Genomic DNA, 20,698 nt, shown 5'->3' with positions numbered 1-20,698 from the left:
TCAAATCCACCAGGGGTTTTAAAGATCTCTTTCTCCATAATGTCTCTGGTGCTGAGTCCGCACAAATTTGAATGTTATTTCTTCATACTTGATATTTGTTCTTCCCTTAATTTTCTTCCAAATCTCTTCATCACTCAGCCTATGGAATTGGATAATTATATCTCTCGATCTTTCTCTATCTTTTCCTTGTTGGGCTTTTCCTATTCTAAATGCACCGTCCAATTTAAACATTTCTGAAGTAGGTCTGTCCATTATGGAGTTTAAGATTATATTCATTAACCCTTTCAAATCCTCTCCCTGTGGACTCTCTGGGACTCCTCGTATCCTGAGATTACTCCTTCTATCCCTATTTTCTTGGACCTCTATTTTGTAAAGCAATTTCTTTTGATCTTTCCTGATTTCCAGTGTCCGTTTCTTAAATTCTAAGACATTCTGGGCATGATTTTTAAGTTTTTCCTCCGTTTCTTCCACTCTGCATAACAATTGCCCAAAATCATTCCTTATCGTTGCTATTTCTTGCTTTATTGACTTTTCCAAATTTTTAAACATTTCTGCCATCTCTTTCTCATTCGGCACTTGCAATTCCCTTTCAAGTTCTCTCCCCTCCCTATTTTCTAACATATGTTGACTGCCATTGTCTATTCCTAGGGATAGTCTAGGGCTTTTTTCCAAACTGATTTCCAATTCGCTCTTTTCATTTATTCCCAGGGGTCTTTCTGGGGTTACATTCCCCTGAGACGTATACTTTTTAATCGAGCCGGCGTGAGCTCCCTTGGCCCCACTTCCTTTAACATTTTTGTTCTTCATATCTTCTGAAAGACTGACCTCTTATCAGCCGCCAGGGAAAACTCAAATAGACACAGGGAGCACGGATTTAACCTACTATTTTAGTGTCCACTTTATCTTTCACTTTCATTTCTATGGTCATTTATCTTATTCCACATTCTCTTCCACGTCTCCAATCTCCCTAAGAATCCCCTGGGAATCCCCCTTCTCCATTTCACACACTGTTCCTTCGTGCCCTGCCAAGCCAAGCAATATACAATGATCAAAAGCTGCTCTCACTCACCCTCCTCTTCCTTGCTTCCTTTGTGAGACGGCTCAGGCTGCTTTTGTTAGGCTCTCCAGGCACTTTTTCTTTCCTTAGGGGGGGATTCCTCAGGGTGTCTCGGGGTACTTGAGTTCTTAGGGATCTGGCAGGGCACCCGCTTGCCCACCGACTTGGGGTCCAAGAAACTGACCGGGGAGCAAATTGGGAAACCTGCCGCGTCTCTCTCTCTCTCTCCTCCAGATGCCGGCTGGCTTCTCTTCCTCCCAGTGCTCCCTTGCGGCGCCCACGTGGTTCACCTCGTTTCCCCGGCAACCTCTCTCCAGGTTCCTCGCTGCAAAGCTCGCTCAGCGTCTCAGAGGGAGCAACAGCCGAATCCGCTCTCACCTCCCGGGCACCACCACACCTTCAAGGCCGAGACCCCCTATCTCACCGGTAAGTCTAGGGGTAGGTGGCAGACAACGCTAAGCCATGGGGGGGTTTAGGGTCAGAAGTTTTTTTGGAGAGCACCTACATCGTGCTCTCCGAGGCAGCCATGCTCAGGCCCCGCCCCCAATCCCTCCATCTCGGTTCTGTTAGTGTTAATCACCCACTGCATCCACTGTTATACTAGAAGACAATGAGTCGATTGAAGAATCTGAAGAAAAAATAAACTACCTATAGAGTAACTCTACTTGTGTTGGTAAAAAAAAAAAACCACAAAAAAAACCAACATTCCCCTCTGAGTGATCTACACTGCAGGGATTTCAATAACCTTTTTCTGCAGATTCCTACCTTTTGTTATTCTGAAGAAATAGCGGTTTGTCTGTGTCTATTTGCAAAACGAATTATCAAAAGGAGTGACTTTTTCATTATTGATCAGCTGCTCAGTTTTCCAATGAGGAAAGTGGCAGGGTCTGAACCCCTTTCAATGTGATTAACCCTTTGGGAGTATGAAATTGAGAGCATGAAAGTGGAGTTACCCTTTAAGCCAAGAGTGATTTCTCTGTAAGGGAGAAGTGATCCATCACCTTGGGCCATTAGGAAAACAAATTACAAAGTGGAGTAGGGTTATAGGTGGGACACCCAAGGGTCGTTTCTTCACAAGCCTGCCAGTGTCCAGTCACCTGAATGTACCAGACTATAACCAGGGTCTGTTTATATTTAGCCTGTGTCCTGTACTGTAATATTAAGATACATATTTTATAGTTTTCGATTAAAGTGATAAGATTTTAAATCTTTGTCAGGTTTTTTCTGTTTTGGTCCCTGTAGGAAAGATAGACCACTGCAATTTGCCCTGGTTACCATTTTGTAGAAAATCCAAAAATTATGCATTTGTTAGTGACACGGGGGTACGAGTGGTAGCTTCTAATAGAAAAACCTGCTCTAGTGACAAATGTCAGATGATTTTCCAGCAGTTTTCACCCTGTGTTTTAGGAAAACTCCTTTCTCAGTCGAAAAAATCACCTATTTCATAGGTGCATAGTCAGGGTGGAAAAAACACAAGTATATCTAGTACAATCAATAGAAAATATACATAGAATGAATAAACAGAAAACCTCCATATACAGAACCCTATACCCATCTATACCCCCAATCTAAAGTCTATGGGTAGTCTAACCCATAGTAACAAATCAAGTTCTGTTTACTTCAGTCAGATAAGAAAATAGATGAAGCCTCACCACCAGCTATGGATTACTTTACAAGGATATTGTAACTGTAGTCGTGTCACAAGTTGTTATGAAAAAAACACTTACTGAAACTGCACCAGTTACAACTGGAGACACCAGTCGCTTGTTGATAGGTTGGAAAGTTGCAGAGGGAACACTTGCCACTCCAGACACTGTGTTTACAAGAACATTTGCAGTTACTGTTCCTAGGGAAAAGAAAAGTGTATTTGACATTACAAAGCAACATCCACTATAGCAAATTGAAAATTATACTTTTGCTGAAATAGTGAAACAATGAGTGTCGGTGGTTCTACTAAAAGTAACTGGGTCACATTCAAATAAATAAAAAGCCAACTGTTGCAAAGGGCATGCACATATAGGTATCTCATATGTCTGCAGCAACGATAATGCGGTTGTAAAGGCTCAGTCTTCTTTTTTTAAATAACACACTTACCTGCTCTGTGCAATGGTATTGCACAGAGAGGCCCTGAACCTCCACTACTGAGGTCCCCCGCTGATGCTCTAGGTTCCTCCTCTTCTCAGTGCGCTCCCAGAGAAAGCCACTTCCTATGGTGGTGTAACTGCGGGCTCACTGCTGTGCATGGCTGTGCGTGTCTATTCACACACACAGTGCAACTTGGCCCCGTCCCCTGCTCTCTCCTCACAGAATTTGAGTGACAGAAGCACAAGGCAATGGCTCCTCCTGCCTCAACAAAGCCTGTGGACAGCAGGGAGAGAACAGAGAGATGCTAAAGACAGGTACAGCACTAGATTGAGTGAGGGGGAAAGGGAACACAAAGCAGTATTAAACCAAAAAGCAAACATTATATTGCAGCTTACCAATTTTTAGATGTGGTGGTTGCATTAGTTTCCTTTTTAGGCTCTCTTTTATTTTCCCCTGGTAATTCAGTCAGAAACTCTATTTTTCAACAGATGCAGCAGTTATAAGGTTGTGACAAGCCATTTACCATTGACGGGGGGTGCTTACAATGATCAGCTTTTATGTAAAACTCTTTATCCCAAAAGGAACAAAACTGTTTGCTGTAACTGATTATAAAGTGAGAGCTGGAGTTTGGCTTCAATTTGTTAGTGTATCAAATCTGCTAATACATCGAACACTCCCTTTCCCCCAGACTGACAATGCTGCTGTCCAAAAGTGCCCCTGTGCGTCTTCATCCAGAGTGGGGCCACTCTAATACAGGAGATGTGTACAGCCAGATCAACAGGTGAAAACAGAGGGGGAAAAGCCTTTAAAAAAAAAAAAAAAAAAGGATGCAGACACCACAGTTAATAATTGGTAAGCTGCAATATATAAAAATCTTTTTATTTAGGTTTTAATAGTGCTTTACGGTAAAAGAAAATGTCTAGCCTTTAGAGCCACTTTAATTCCATAAACTTTTACTGAAAATGAAAGAACATACACAATATAGCATATATGAGCATACGGTGACATGTGTCCAACATAAGAGACAAAGCAAAATGACAATGAACCCTATGGACATAGTGTTGAGAAGCACAATAAAGAGAAGTGTTTGGGCAAACAATGACATAGCTTATCAGTAAAAATCAGGCAAAAATAATCTTTATATTACGGTGAAAGTATTAGATACAGAAATGCAAGATGAAGTAAAAAAAGATGGATGGACTCACATTTTAAGAAAACATGAAGGGGGAGAGTCTGAGTTTAGAGCCACTTTAATTGGTCCAGAACCTCCAAACTCTGGATGAGCTTGTCCATTCCCTAATAACCCTTTTCCCACATTCCTATTGATCCATCACTATGATAGGCTGCCTCACACTGGCCACTAGGAATGTGCGGAAGCTCGTTCACAACAAAGTGTTCAGGCTTTGCAGGCCCCTGCTAGCAACATTAAGTCTACAACTCCGATTCCAAAAAAGAATGCAAGGATTTGCAAATCTTTTAAAACACAAGTTTTATTCACAATAGAAGATAGAAAACATATCAAATGCTTAAAAAAAAAAAAAATGTACAAAAATAAAGTCGCTTTGAAACTGATGGTAGCAACATGTCTCAAAAAAAGTCGGGACAAGCAAAAAAAAAAAATCTGACAAAGTAAGTTGTACTAACAAGGAACAAATGGAAGAACATTTTGCAACTAATAAGGTTAATAGGAAACACATTAGTAACATGATTGGATATAAAAAGAGCATCTTAGAGAGTCAGAGTGTCTCAGAAGTTGGTCCTTTAAAAATTGTCAAATAATTTCAGAATAACATTCCTCAATGTAAAAATTACAAAGGCTTTAACTACTTCCCGCCCGGCCTATAGTAAAATGACGGCCAACCTCTCGTCCCTCCGGTAGGGCATCATATGACGTCCTTCCCGCACCCCGCTTTGCGTGTGCCCGCAGGGCCGTGCTGTGGGGAGACTTGTCACCGGCTGTGTACCTCGGACACGGCGATGACAGATCTGTGTACTGGCCCTGTTGCCAGTACCATGTGACCTGCTGTGACCAATCACAGCAGGTCACATGACAGTTGTATACCATGGATGGCTTCCTTTCATGCCATCCATTGTATACAAGTGTGTCTAGCTGTGAATGGTCACAGTGATCACAGCCAGTCACAGCCCATCTGTATCATGTGATTAGTTGTGGCCAATCACAGCTAATCACAACAAAAAAAAGCTGAATTAATCGATTTCATTCAGTTAAAAACGCTTGCTTATAGCAAAGAAAAAAAATTACAAAAAAAAAATACAACTTCAAAAAAGTCGCCAAGCCTCTTACTAATTACCTCAGACTGTCTACTTTTCAAAAAGGGGTCATTTGAGGAATATCTGCACTGTCCTGACATTTTTTATGCCTCAAAAAAATGAGATGGGCTGGTGTGCGTGCATGTTTCTTTTTTATTACAAATGTCTATATTTTTCTCTTCTTTTAGGCTGGATTCACACTGTTGCTGTGCACTAAAATGCACAGCATTCGACTGAACGGGCTGCATAACAAACAAATGATGCATGCAAGGTTTTTTTGTTTTTTTTACGAATGCAAAGCACCACAATGCACAGTAGTGTATCAATGTGTTTTGTAGTGCACTTCAATGCAAGCACATTGCACTTTTCATGCATTTTCATGTGTTGCTTCAGCCCATCAATGTGAACTCAGCCTTACTCAAAGACCAAAGTCTGAGCAACTTAATATGAAAAAAAACAAAAAAAAACAAACAAAGTGAGCACTACGCAAAAAAACAAAAAACAGGTGGTCAATTTTGTCCAGAGCTATATTCCTCCTATCCTAACTCAAGCTACCTTGGTGATCCAGTGCATGTGTGTACCCGTTTTCTTTTAACTTTTGTTTTTTATCCTTCATAAAATTGTGTTTCTGTGATAGACACATCCTCTTTAACTGGTTCTGTCTGGGTACTATTCTGCCACTTTTAGATTAATTGTAATTCATTTTTAAAGTTGAATATATGTTTATTGGATGTTAACAAAAAAAAAAACTCTCCTAGAAGCGGTCTTCCTGACAGCAGCGTTTTTGCAGAAAAAAAAAACGGCTGACACTTGTAAAAGTATCTAACGCTTTTACAAGCATTTAGGCGCGTTTACAAGTGTGAAGCGCTTGGCTGTTCTTTTTTTGTTTTTTCTACCAAAACGATGCTGCTTTATTTTCCTGCTGGTAAACAATACTGCTAAAAGCTTCTAAAAGTCTATGTGTGCATGGACACATAGGATAACATAGAGGGCCGTTTGGAAGCAGTAAAAATAAAAAAAAAAATACGCCTGATGCCCCTAAAAGTGGCTGCAAAAACGCCCTGTCTGCACGAGTTCTAAAAGGTTCACATACCCATAAGCAATATGGCATAGAAGTGAACTGATCAGGGTGGTAACATAAATAGCAGTGCAGTTATTATTTAACAGTCAACCAAAGTCAAGCCACTGTCTTAGAAGAACAGATATTGCTGTACTGGAAAATGTACAACATGAGCACTGAGGGTCATGCTGGAGCATCAAAGTCCTTCAAGATATAAACCAGAGGTATACAGTAAAGACATTAAATGAAGGGACATATGAAAATAGAGGCAAGCAAAAAAAAAGGGAGAGAGAAAGAGAGAGAGGGGTACATGCTGTAGCACAATATCCCAATAGAAATATCATCAATAACTAGAGGCAAATGTTATTGCAGAGGGTAAAAAAAAATTCCCAAGCCTCAAAAAGGAGATGGATTGACAAATCTACAGCCTATTTCTTAGGGCAGTAGAGTCAGAGTAGAGAATTCATCCACAGCATTTTGTTTTTAAATTAATAATCATGTCAATTTCAAATTCTATTCAATGTGGTCTCATAATTTTTTTTAGGGGCTACACATATACGTTAATCATTTTTAATCCCTTAAAATGACATGCACATCATATACTCGTCATTCAATATAAATGAATTTTTGTTAACTAGTAATAGCTGTAACATTTGCTCTTTCTAGTCACAATTATATTTGATAATCTGTACATTATATTCTTCTTTATAGGGCTACATTTACACCAGCAGCCATCCCTGCCACTCCTTTAAAAAGTGATCTGTGGTCAGAACATGTTTCAGAGGTGTATGAGAGGAGGCGGGGAGCTGAGGTCGTCTCCGCACTGCCGGTTTTAACTCCGTAAATTCCTCACCACTGCACTGCAATTGTTTGAATGGGTTATGTCTGGCACGATACTGCTTGCCAAGTGCGACGGGCATGATTTTTGCTGCAAAGCATTGTGGCAAGTATACACCCCATCCACTGCCTATGCAGCTTGGGGGAGGCAGGGTGTGGGGGTGGCAAAAACGCAGCTCAACAGAAAGTCTAGACAAAGTTTTCATTTTAGGGACAGCTATTTATATAATCTAGATCTCCAGTACATTTCAGTGAACTAAAATCTCCAGTATCCTAAACAAACAAAAATATTGCTTTTTGACAAACAAGTGCAACTTTGAAATACAAAAAAAATTTAAAACTGTAAACTCTGCTGGCTGTAATGCCATTGCATGTATTACCTGAATATAAAAACTTTAACAGTTCACTGTTAATAATGAAAACAAGTATCAAGTAACATCTTTATAAATAAAACCAAGTTTCATAAACTAACAAGAATATTGCTTTTTTGACTACTGTTAATTTTGATGTCAAATTTCTATTAAGTTTTAGTCTCTTAGATTGTAAGCTCCAAGGAGCAGGGCCCTCCTAACCCTCTTGTATTGAACTGTATTGTTGCTGTACTGTCTCCCTTTATATTGTAAAGCGCTGAGCAAACTGTTGCTGCTATATAAATCCTGTATAATAATAATAATAGTCAGTCTACTGACTAAAATGCCATTTTAGTTTTAGTCGTATTTTAGTCATATGAATTGAAACTGAATTTTATTTTCATTTAGTTTTTGTCTCTGAAAACATGCGGCTGATGAAAATATTTTCGTTGACTAAATTAACATTGCTTCTGAACTTATACAGCTCTTCTTAAAAAGAGAATAGTTGTCAGTTTTTTGACCCTGTAGAGGCATGCAATCCATATATCACATACACACAATAGCCAATTCTGAGTTTTGGGGAGTTTTCAGTTGTATAATACAGAAGACTTTGTGAAAGGTTTAAAGTGTCAGTTATGCAGTAAGGATAACAGAATGAAACTATCCACATGTAAGGACATTGTTTTCTTTATGCTCATTGTCAAAACCTGCTTTAATTAGTTTAATTAGAATGGTCTGCTGTGTACCTAAGGTACATTCAAGGAACTCGTCTTTGACAAACACACATTACAGCTATATCAATGTTTTCCCTCTCTACATGCAAAAAATGAAAATTTACACCAAAACAGCACAGGGGAGAAATTATTCTAGCTTTCACACACCAACCAGCAAGTTACTATGACTGTATACTGACCTGTGGCTATAGTTGTTCCTGGTACTGCAGCCTTGATGGTGCCAGTCTACAACAACATGAAACATTCCAGTTAAACTAGTGCAATGTATCATGCCATAATTCAAAACATAGCAATATCACAAGAGTATTTCCACCTCCATGCCAGTATACACATCAGCTGAAGCCTTTGTAATACTCCAAAACATTTAAAATCTGAATAGAGAATTTTATTTATTTTATACAGCTGTAACATTATGCTGCTACAGTAAAAGATATCTCAGTCAAAATAAATGGTATTAATTATATTTAGTAAATATTTAAAAAAAAGTGGAGGTCTTGCTCCCCAGGAATGAATTTCTTACAGTGTATGTCGTTTTCATTTGGAGAAACTAGATTTTACATACCTGTAAAATCCCTTTCTTGGGAGTACATCACTGGATACAGAAGGGTTAATTCTTAGATTATTGGGTATGCTCCACCTCCAGGTAACTGGACACTGGAAAATAGCAAAGCTTGAAACCACCCAGCATAATCCCTCTCCCCCACTCCCAGTATTGCCTTAGCTTTATTAAAAAGCAATATGGAGGAAAGACCAAAAAGGAGGGTCCTGTCTCCTCTGATGTACTCCTAGAAAGCGATTTTACAGGTAAGTCACAAATCCAGCTCTCTAAGGCTACGTTCACACTAGCCTTGTGTGCAGGCGGCAGAGAGGCGTTTGGGAAGCGTTTTTACCGCTTCCCAAACGCCTCTGCCAACTCTGCACATTACAGCACATGGTGCTGTTCTAACAGGAGCGTTTGCGTCGTGGCAAAACGGACGCCTCTGGTCGAGTCAGGAGGCTTTGAAGCCTCCTATTCTCGTCTATGGTGCCGCTCCGCAAACGCCCGGCCGGCGTTTGCGGTGCGGTTGCGACACGGTTGCGGGGCGTTTGTGGAGCGGTAACACCACTCAAATGCATTATAGGCGTTTGTGGGGCATTATTAACGCTCGGCAAACGCCTAGCAACCGCCGCTAAACCGCGCATGCGGAGCGTTTGCCGAGCGTTAAAAACGCTCCGCAAACACCGGACCAACGCTTGCCAAACGCTATAGGGGCGTTTGGCAAGCGTTGGCAAAACAGCCTAGTGTGAACGAGCCCTTAAAGCGGAGTTCCAGTTGAAAAAAAAAATCCGTTCATCTGTCCTGCGATGTACTCCAAGAAAAGAATGCACAGGTAAACAAAAAAAAAAATGCAGAATACTTACATTGTGGCACATCTTCTTCTGTTACAGTAAGGGTTTTATGTAAGATTTCTTTGCAAGGTCCACAGAAGGACCACCCACTTTTTGCAAAAACTGTCTTCCATTGGGTATAGTTTGCACAAACAGCCAAGTGAGTGCAACAAATCGGATTTTTTCTACTTACGTACCCGTAAAATCCATTTCTTGGAGTACATCACGGGACACAGAGCAGGCTATTAATCAAGACCACCATGGTTATTGCACTACCTATAGGTGAACGGACACTGGCTGACCAAAAAACAGACAGGAAGTCCTGCCCTACATAAACCCTCCCACAAAGGCAACACAACAGTTTTATAGCAAGTAATGAACTTCCAGAAGAGGAGAGGGACCTCTGTGTCCCGTGACGCACTCCAAGAAATGGATTTTACAGGTAAGCAGAAAAAAATCCAATTTTCTTTATTGTACATCACAGGACACAGAATTGGCTATTAATCATGACCATCTTGGATGTCCCAAAGCAATACTTTTGAGGGGAGGGGGAAACAAACATCAACCTTAGACATGAATCCTAAGGGCCTACTCTACTTGCTGTAACATGCTAAGGCCAAAAGCAGTATCCTCTGCAGCTCTCAAATTCACTTCGTAAAACCTTGTGAATGTATGCACTGAAGACCAGGTTGCTGCCTTGTAGACCTGCGCCACTGGCGCCTGATAGCGAACGGCCCAAGATGCATTCACACTTCTGGTAGAGTGTGCGCTTAGGAGAAAGGGTGGAACTTTACCTTTCAAACCATAGGCTTGAATGATTAAATGGCAAATACAATGCAAAATAGTTTCTTTGGATGCCACCTGCCCCTTTTTGGGGTCCCTCTGGCAGCACAAACAGGATTTACTTGAGATTATCTGCACAGATCAAAAAGTCAGAATTCTTAACGGCTCAAACTACATCCAAAGTATGCAGTAATTTCTCTCTTGTTGACTGAGGACTAGGAAAAATAATGGCAAGACAATGTCTTAATTGAAATAAAAAAGTATAACCACCTTTGGCAAAAAAAGATGGCTGAGAACGCAACACCACCTTGTAGTGATGCAAAACCAAATATTACATGAAAGAGCTGCCAGTTCTGACACCCTTCTTGCCAAAGTGATCTCATCATGGCAGGCTTGTCCCAAGGACTGTCAAAGAGTTGTTCCTCCCTTTGCATTCTGGGGTCCACTGCCATGGACCTGTATAGCACCCTTGCAGAAGGGCCTCAGCCAGTAAATCTGCCCAGGATTCCACACACAGGGTCCAGTGCCAAAAGGCTGCATTACAAGCAAAACCCTGAGGTCCATCTTAGCCTTCTGCCATCCAAATGGATCTGATATTCAAGTCCCTTGAATCATATTCAAACCTTTTCTGGACCTTTTAATATTCTCCAGAGAACAGAATCTCAGTGTATTGTAGACTGCTGTCATGACTCTGCCATTAACAATACATACCTGTGTCTAAATTACTGCTGTATCACACCCACCAAGTACTATGTATATTGTTCATTTAACTCAACTTATCTGTGCTGAAGATGTGGTGATAGTAATGTAAAATTAATCTTTAAAAACCTTCATTAAAATGTTACTGTTTTAAAATAAATAATGGTCACTATCAACAGCTGATAGCTGCCAATCTGTAGATAAACCTGCTATCAAAAGAAAGCTTGATACCAACTGCTCAGGGCAGTATTTAGATTACAACACTCCTTTCTGCATCAGTAGGACAGGAAGGGCACTTCAGAAAGCATATGGGCTGGCATTCAGTGAACAAAAGCCAGTCAGAAAAAAAAAGTTTCAGAGCCCTAACCTATTCAAGCAGCAAATAATGCTACAAGATATACTTACTGCCCTTCCCAGGAGATAGACTTTCTGCTGATAAACAGTTTGTAACATATATATATAAAAATCAGCATGACTTACAATGAGTGTTGGAGTGGTTATGGGTGTTGTACCAGTATTCGGATTCTTGGCTGCAGGTTGCTGCTGAACGACAACTTGTGCCTGGGTAACTGCGGGAGTGGGTGTCTGAGCCTGTGCCGTCTGCACAGCTGTTGGCTGAGCAGGCTGTTGTCCATTTTGCTGTGGCTGCTGTGGCAATGGCCCAGTTTGCTGCTGTGCTCGGACCTGCTCCAAAGCCTAGGGAACAGCATGGTAAAGTTTTTCCATGAAATATAAGTTGTGAAGACATGCACATCCCTATTATTAATTAGACAAATATAGTATACATTATTGAGATAACCCACCTTCTTTTCTTTGGCTATACGGTCAGCACGCAATGAGGCCACTTGAATTGGTGGTAATGGTTTGTCATAGTTAATGCCACTAGACAAAATAACAAAAACATGTTAAAAAAAAACAAAAAAATAAAACCATCTGGTATATGATCTAATACTCAAAAAGTACATTTTAAATGTTACCTCTCTGCAAGGACAGATGCGTGCTTGGGGTTTTTCTGGAATGGATTCATGCCAAGTCTGAAATGTACAATCCATATTAAAGATATGAAATAAGCAACATACTAAATTTAAAGACAATGAAAAAACAAAGTATATAGTTAACCACTTGCCCTCCAGAGGATTTACCCCCCTTAATGACCAGGCCTCTTTTTGCTACACTAATTTAACTGATAATTGCGCAGTTATGTAATGCTGTACCCAAATGAAATTTACATCTTTTTTTTCACACAAATAGAGCTTTCCTTTGGTGGTATTTGATCACCGGTGCGCTTTTTATTTTCTGCGCTATAAACAAAAAAAGACTGAAAATTTTGAAGAAAAACAATATTTTTTACTTTCGGCTATAAGAAATAAGCAGTAAATTCAAACTTAGTCATAAATTTAGGCCAAAATGTATTCTGCTACATGTTTTTGGTAAAAAAAAAAAATCCCAATAAGTGTATATTGACTGCTGTGTGTGAAAGTTATAGCGCCTACAAACTATGGTATAGATACTCCAATTTACACCATTTTATTTTTGCTATACAGCGCTGTGCTAGTTTAATGGACAATTGCGCGGTCATGCAATACAATACATAAATACAATTTACCGTATTTGCCGGCGTATAAGACGACCCCCCTACTTTTCCTGCTAAAATGTAGTGTTTGGGCTATACTCGCCGTATAAGACTACCCCTCTTCCAATGCACACCAGTGGGAGGAATAGTGCCCCATCATTGATGTCAGTGGGAGGAATAGTGCCCCATCATTGGTGTCAGTGGGAGGAATAGTGCCCCATCATTGGTATCAGTGGAAGGAATAGTGCCCCATCATTGGTATCAGTGGGAGGAATAGTGCCCCATCATTGGTATCAGTGGGAGGAATAGTGCCCCATCATTGATGTCAGTGGGAGGAATAGTGCCCCATCATTGGTATTAGTGGCAGGAATAGTGCCCCATCATTGGCATTAGTGGCAGGAATAGTGCCCTATCATTAGTATCAGTGGAGGAATAGTGCTCCATCATTGGTGTCAGTGGGAGGAATAGTGCCCCATCATTGGTATCAGTGGGAGGAATAGTGCCCCATCATTGGTATCAGTGGGGGGAATAGGTGCCCCATCATTGGTATCAGTGGCAGGAATGGTGCCCCATCATTGGTATCAGTGGCAGGAATAGTGCCCCATCATTGGTATCAGTGGCAGGAATAGTGCCCCATCATTGGTGTCAGTGGGAGGAATAGTGCCCCATCATTGATGTCAGTGAGGGGTGGACTAGTGCCCCATCATTGGTGTCAGTGGGGGGTGGAATAGTGCCCCATCGTTGGTGTCAGTGGGGGGTGGAATAGTGCCCCATCGTTGGTGTCAGTGGGGGGTGGAATAGTGCCCCATCGTTGGTGTCAGTGGGGGGGAGGAATAGTGCCCCATCGTTGGTGTCAGTGGGAGGAATAGTGCCCCATCATTGGTATCAGTGGGAGGAATAGTGCCCCATCATTGGTGTCAGTGGGAGGAATAGTGCCCCATCGTTGGTATCAGTGGGAGGAATAGTGCCCCATCATTGGTATCAGTGACACCAATGATGGGGCACTATTCCTCCCACTGAGACTTGCTGACCGATGTTCTCGTATGGTGCTGCTGCAGCCAGCATATGTGGTTGCAGCAGCACCTCTACACAGCACACTTACCTGCTGCTCCGGCACTCAATTTTCGCTGGGCCGCTCGGCTCCGCCCCCTCGCCGGTGATTGGCCGCCTGTGTGCCTTTCCTGAGCTACAGTTCTGGCGACCAATCACCGGTGAGGAGGCGGTGCCGAGCAGCCGCATGAACATCCAGTGGCCGAACTGAAGGAGACGCCGCGCTTCCTGGACCGGATCGTCGTGGGACTGGATCCAGGTAAGAGACATCAGCCCCTGCAAACCCCTGTACTTAATGCCGCAGCCCCTCTAACATGTGTACCGGCGTATAAGACGACCCCTGACTTTTGAGAAGATTTTCAAGGGTCAAAAAGTCGTCTTATACGCCGGCAAATACGGTATGTCCTTTTTTCACACAAATAGAGCTTTCTTTTGGTATTATTTGATTACCTGTGCACTTTTTATTTTTGGCGCTTTAAACAAAAAAAATTTTGAAGTAAATTTTTTTTGGAAAAAAAACAATATTTTCTTATTTTGGTCATAAAAAATATCCAAAAAAACTAAAATGTCATCATAAATTTAGGCCAAAATGTATTCTGCTACACGTTTTTGGTTAAAAAAATCCCAATAAGTGTATATTGATTGCTTTGTGTGGAAGTTATAGCATCTTCAAACTATGGTATAGATAATGGAATTTCCACAGCTTTTACTTTCTGACTGCCCATCACATTTCTTGAGGTGCTAAAACACCAGGATAGTAAAAACACCCCCAAATTACCCCTTTGCGGAAAGTAGACACCCTAAGCTATCTGAGAGGCATACTGAGTCCATGGAAGATTTTTTTTTTTTTCCCGCAAGTTTCTGGAAAATTACAAAACCTTTTTTTTTTTTTACACAAAGTTGTCATTTAAATGATATATTTCTCGCACAAGCCATGGGTATATGTGAAATTACACCCAAAAACACATTCTGCTACTTCTACCGAGTATGGGGATACCACATGTGTGAGACTTTTTGGGAGCCTAGCCACATACAGGAGCCTGAAATCTAATGACCACTTTGAAAGCCTGAAGGTGCGCAACTTCCTCATTTCACTTCCTCCCTACCTATCAGTTTCGAAGGCCCTGAAATGCCAGGATAGCACCAAACCCCCCCAAATGACACCTTGTGGCAACAAACGAGATCTGAAAAATACTCACTATGCTTCTTATCAAATTCCTTGTGGTGTCTACTTTCCAAAAAGGGGTCATTTGGGGGGAAATTGGTGCTATCCTGTCATTTCTGGGCCTCCGAAACTGTGATAGGTAGTCAGGAAGTGTAATGAGGAAATAAAGCCCTTTAAAAGCCTGAAGGTGGTTATTGGATTTTGAGGTCCTGTACTTGGCTAGACTGCAAAAAAGTCTCTCACAGGTGGTGCCCCCATACTTTTGAGAAGTAGCAGAATGTATTTTGGGGAGTAATTCACATATACTAATGGCATGTGTGAGCAATAAATCATTTAACAATTTTGTATAAAAAAAAAAAAAAAAAAAAAAAAAAAATAGTTTTTGAAATTTTCCAAAAACTTGTGGTAAAAAACAAATTATTCTATTGATTCAACATGCCTCTCTGCAAATAGTTTGGGGTGTCTACTTTCCAAAACGGGGTCGTTTTAGGGGGTGGGGGCATTTATGCCCAGCATTAGAAGTTTATGCCACACATCACTCACTCTTCTAACCATCTGAATATCAAGCCTTTTCTGACACTTTTTGTTCACATAAAAAACATTATATGCTTTTTTAACCGCTTGCCGCCCTGCCACTGTGTATATACGTGTGCAGGGCGGCAGTGGAGCGCAAAACCACGTTTAAAAACGGGTTCCGCGCTCCCAACACTTTCGCCGGCAGGGGGCGCGCGCTCCCGCCGACCCGCGGGTGACACTATTTGATCCAGGAGGGATCAATCATTAGATTTCAGCCAGTGATTTCTGGCTGAAATCACATGATCGGTCCCTGTCCTATCCTGTCCTGTGTTGACATACACACAGGGCAGGATATGATGTCATTCTTCTCTGCCTGGACACATTCCGTTCCAGACAGAGAAGAAGACATCCAAAAAGTGAGTACACAAGCACTACACTACAGTTAGAACACTCTAGGACACATTTAACCCCCTGATCGCCCCCCCCCCTCCCCCTCCAATTAACCCTTCACTGCCCTGTCACCAGTGTTACTGATCAGTGAAGCGATTTTTACTGATCAGTGTCGCTGGCGACTTCCGATAGAGTTAGCGCCCCTCCCAGATAGCGCCAGATTGCCCGCCAGTACACCAGTAATCCCGTTTAACCCCTTGATCGCCGCCCCCCCCCCCCCCCTCCAGTTAACCCCTTCACTGCCCTGTCACCCAGTGTCACTGATCAGTGAACCAATTTTTACTGATCACTGTATCAGTGTCGCTGGCGACTTCCGATAGAGTTAGCGCCCCTCCCAGATAGCGCCAGTTTGCCCGCCAGTACACCAGTAATCCCGTTTAATCCCTTGATCACCCCCCCCCCCCCAGTTAACCCCTGCACTGCCCTGTCACCAGTGTCACTGATCAGTGAACCAATTTTTACTGATCACTGTATCAGTGTCGCTGGCGACTTCCGATAGTGTTAGCGCCCCTCCTAGATAGCGCCAGTTTGCCCGCTAATGCACGGGATTTTTTTTACCAAAAACATGTAGCAGAATACATTTTGGCTTAAATTTATGACTAACTTTGAGTTTACGATATATTTTTCATAGCTGAAAGTAGAAAATATTGTTTTTTTTCAAAATTTTTGTAGTTTTTTTGTTTATAGCGCAAAAAATAAAAAGCGCACAGGTGATAAAATACCACCAAAAGAAAGCTCTATTTGTGTGAAAAAAAGGACGTAATTTTCGTTTGGGTGCAGCATTGCATGACCGCGCAATTATCATTTGAGTTAGTGCAGCGCTGTATAGCAAAAAAAAGGCATAAATTACAGTATCTATACCATAGTTTGTAGACGCTATAACTTTCACACAAAGCAATCAATATACACTTATTGGGATTTTTTTTACTAAAAACATGTAGCAGAATACATTTTGGCTTAAATTTATGACTAACTTTGAGTTTACGATATATTTTTTATAGCTGAAAGTAGAAAATATTGTTTTTTTTCAAAATTTTCGTGGTTTTTTTGTTTATAGCGCAAAAAATAAAAAGCGCACAGGTGATCAAATACCACCAAAAGAAAGCTCTATTTGTGTGAAAAAAAGGACGTAAATTTTGTTTGGGTATAGCATTGCATGACCGCGCAATTATCATTTGAATTAGTGCAGCGCCAAACAGCAAAAAAAGGCCTGGTCATTAAGGGGGGTAAATCCTCTGGGGCTCAAGTGGTTAAAGCAAACACCCTAGTGAATATAACGATGGGTGCTGCAATTTTTTATGTTACATAGTACTCGCGCAGCGATTTTTCAAATGCAATTTAAAAAAAAAATAAAATACACTTTTTTTTTACTTTTATTGCACTAAAACAATATATTGGCCAATTATTTGGTAAAATATAAAAGATGATGGTATGCCAAGTAAATAGATACCAAATATGACATGCTTTAAAACTGCCATTTTAGATTTACAGAGGAGTTAGAATTACTGCACATGCACGCTGCAACAGGGGCAATGCTCGCGCACACAAGCATGTGCGCATGGGGGGGGGGGGGGGGGTTTGGGGGGAATTGGGGCGAGGGTGCTTTTTTTTTTTTTTAAGTTATGTTGATTTTTTTTTTACACTGTCCCTTTATTTTTTTTATCACTTTTAATGCCATCACAGGGAATGCAAATATCCCTTTATAACTTCAATTGGCATTGTCACATATTCTTTTTTGAGAAATCTGGGGTCTATCAGACTCTAGATATCTCCTCTGCCCTTACATTATCTAATCAAACCAGGATCGGTGTGATCAGATGCTTTCCCAATTTACAAATGGCGCTGTTTATATCCTGCGAAACTGAAGTGATGAAATGCTCGTAGCTTCCGATTTCTTAGACTATAGAGATGATTGGCACAATTCCGGTCGCCAATCAGCTCTATGGTCAGATGGCAGAAACACTGGCTGCATTCTCAGGTTCCCCCGATGGCACGGAACTGGCCGAGAAGGCCGTGGAAGCAAGCGGGGGAGGGGGGGGGGCATCATCTCCCTCTGCTTGTAAAAGCAATCCTGCAGCTAATTAGCCACTAGGATTGCGTTTACATGAAAGCCGATCGCCGGCTGAAAAAAAAAGGTACCAGGATTATGCCTGCAGCTGTAGGCATCATCCAGGTATAACCATTCAAAGTCCAGTGATGTACCAGTACATCGCTGGTCCTTGTTGGGTATATATGCTATGTTCTATTTTTTTCATTCAGCCCACAAAAAAAAAAAAAAAAAAAAAGAAGAAATCTCTGTCACAAAAAGTGTGTGGTATGCCCACCATTAGAATATACTGCCCTGCATCCACTCACTTCTAATGGTGGGCACACATTAGGTCACACTTTGCCACAAGCGCCAGTTCCAAGATTGTACAAATGTCTTAATAGTGGCACACTTGAATAAAAATTGTCCACGTATAAGTGATACCCCATATGGAAAAGGGATGACACCAAGTCCCAAACTATCTTGCCACTGCTCTCCATGTAGTCTGGGCATTCGGGGGGCTCCACGTGACTATCTTTTCCCTCGTAAATCCAAAACTTATAAGTATAGTGTGTTGCCCTCTCACAGGTCTTATACATTTTGACCCCATATCTGGCACACTTGTTGGGGAAAAATTGTTTGAATGCAAGGCGGTCAGAAAAATTAATGAGGGACTCATCAACGCAGATGTTTTACTGGGGAGTATAGACATCTGCAAATTTTTGGTTAAGGTGATGTATGGGGGGCTGAATTTTGTGGAGCCGGTCAAATTCAGGGTTACCTCGAGAACGACAGAGTGTATTGTCATTGAAATGCATAAAACACATTATACTCATATCTATGCCTGGCCATAGCAGCAGAAAACACCAAGTGATACTGCAGTGCTGGTATGTGAAAGACCAGAATTTACTAGGCCAGTGGTGCTCGCTAGTTCACCAAAAGGTAGCGTGGCACTAGTACTGGCACTCTGCTGCATATGAGAGTCATCAAAATTTACCAGCAAGTGCTAACAGAGATCAGGCCTGATTCTGCCAACACTGCGGTTTTGTGTGCAGTGTATCAAGTGACAGTGACCTACTGACATTGCACTTGCTGGCGGAGAAGGGGGGGGTGTAAGCGTAGGGGCTAAACACAGGTGCGGGCAGGTGCCGGGGCTGATCCCGCTAATACTGCGTTTTTGGGGACGCTATACTAATGTGAACGCTGGTATTGTGCTGATTTGATCAAAGATATTGATCCGTTCAGACACTACACTAGCAATGGAGGTTTATTGTGTATGAGTGTGTTTCTGGCAATCAAGGGGTTAAATGTGATTACTGGCGTACTGACAGGCAATCTGACACTATCTGGGAGGGGCGTAAAAATCACGTGCATAGATATATATATATACACATATACATATACACATATACATACACATACACCCTGTTCCAAATTATTATGCAAATTCTATTTAAGTGTCACAAAGATTAAATATTTTGCTTTTCAGTTTAACTCATGGATGGCATTGTGTGTCAGGGCTCTTTTGATCACTGAAAACAATCTCGGACACCTGTGATAATTAGATTGGCAGGTGAGACCAATTTAAGGAAAAACTACTAAAGGAGGGTGTTCCACATTATTAAACAGAGCACCATTTTCAAGCAATATGGAGAAGAAAAAGGATCTCTCTGCTGCCGAAAAGAGTAAAATAGTTCAATGCCTTGGACGAGGTATGAAAACATTAGATATTTCACGAAAACGTAAGTGTGATCATCGCACTATTAAGAGATTTGTGGCTGATTCAGAGTACAGACGGGTTCGTGCAGAAAAGGCACATTGAGGAAGATTTCTGCCAGATCCATGCATCGGATCAAGAGAGCAGCTGCTAAAATACCATTACCTAGCAGCAAACAGATATTTGAAGCTGCTGGTACCTCTGGAGTCCCACAGACATCAAGGTGTAGAGCCCTCCAGAGTCTTGCAACTGTGCATAAACTTTCTATTCGGCCACCACTAACCAATGCTCACAAGCAGAAACGGCTGCATTGGGCAGAAAAATACATGAAGACTAATTTTCAAACAGTCCTGTTCACTGATGAGTGTTGTGCAACCCTGGATGGTCCAGATGGATGGAGTAGTGGATGGTTGGTGGACGGCCACCCTGTTCCAACAAGGCTGCGACGTCAGCAAGGCGGTGGTGGGGTCATGTTTTGGGCTGGAATCATGGGAACAGAGCTGGTCGGCCCCTTTAGGGTCCCCGAAGGTGTAAAGATGACCTCTGCAAAATATGTGGAGTATATGACTGACCACTTTCTTCCCTGGTACAGAAGGAAGAACTATGCTTTCTGTAATAAAATCATCTTCATGCATGACAATGCACCATCTCATGCTACAAAGAATACCTCTGCATCAATGGCTGCTATGGGGATAAAACGAGAGAAAGTCATGGTGTGGCCTCCATCCTCCCCTGACCTCAATCCTATTGAGAACCATCCTCAAGCAAAAGATCTATGAGGTTGGGAGGCAGTTTACATCCAAACAGCAGCTCTGGGAGGCTATTCTGACATCTTGCAAACAAATTCAAGCAGAAACTCCAAAAACTCACAAGTTCAATGGATGCAAGACTTGTGAAGCTGTTATCAAATAAGGGGTCCTATGTTAAAATGTAACGTGACCTGTTAAAATGTTTAAA

The 20,698-nt window shown here is 41.6% G+C and overlaps 1 protein-coding gene across 7 annotated transcripts in view; it reads right to left on the bottom strand.

Annotated features, from left to right (window-relative positions):
* LOC149455491 (E1A-binding protein p400-like) overlaps positions 1–20,698 on the bottom strand; it is a 201,517-nt gene that overhangs the window by 37,101 nt on the left and 143,718 nt on the right. For 6 of the 7 annotated variants that reach the window (XM_089686148.1, XM_089686151.1, XM_089686150.1 and 3 more), the window contains 5 exons: positions 12,222–12,278; positions 12,048–12,126; positions 11,725–11,940; positions 8,574–8,619; positions 2,785–2,903 (listed from right to left, as the gene is read on the bottom strand). In XM_089686148.1, the coding sequence (XP_089542274.1) occupies positions 2,785–2,903; positions 8,574–8,619; positions 11,725–11,940; positions 12,048–12,126; positions 12,222–12,278 (517 nt within the window). Of the gene's footprint in view, positions 1–2,784; positions 2,904–8,573; positions 8,620–8,956; positions 9,049–11,724; positions 11,941–12,047; positions 12,127–12,221; positions 12,279–20,698 lie in introns of all 7 variants that reach the window. The other variant, XR_016314044.1, reaches the window with a different exon arrangement.

The sequence above is a fragment of the Staurois parvus genome, unplaced genomic scaffold (assembly GCF_062004578.1).
Source record: "Staurois parvus isolate SC_StPar_1 unplaced genomic scaffold, SC_StPar_1.0 ptg000392l, whole genome shotgun sequence".
NCBI classification, from domain to species: domain Eukaryota; kingdom Metazoa; phylum Chordata; class Amphibia; order Anura; family Ranidae; genus Staurois; species Staurois parvus.
This window is presented reverse-complemented; position numbering and strand designations above follow the sequence as displayed.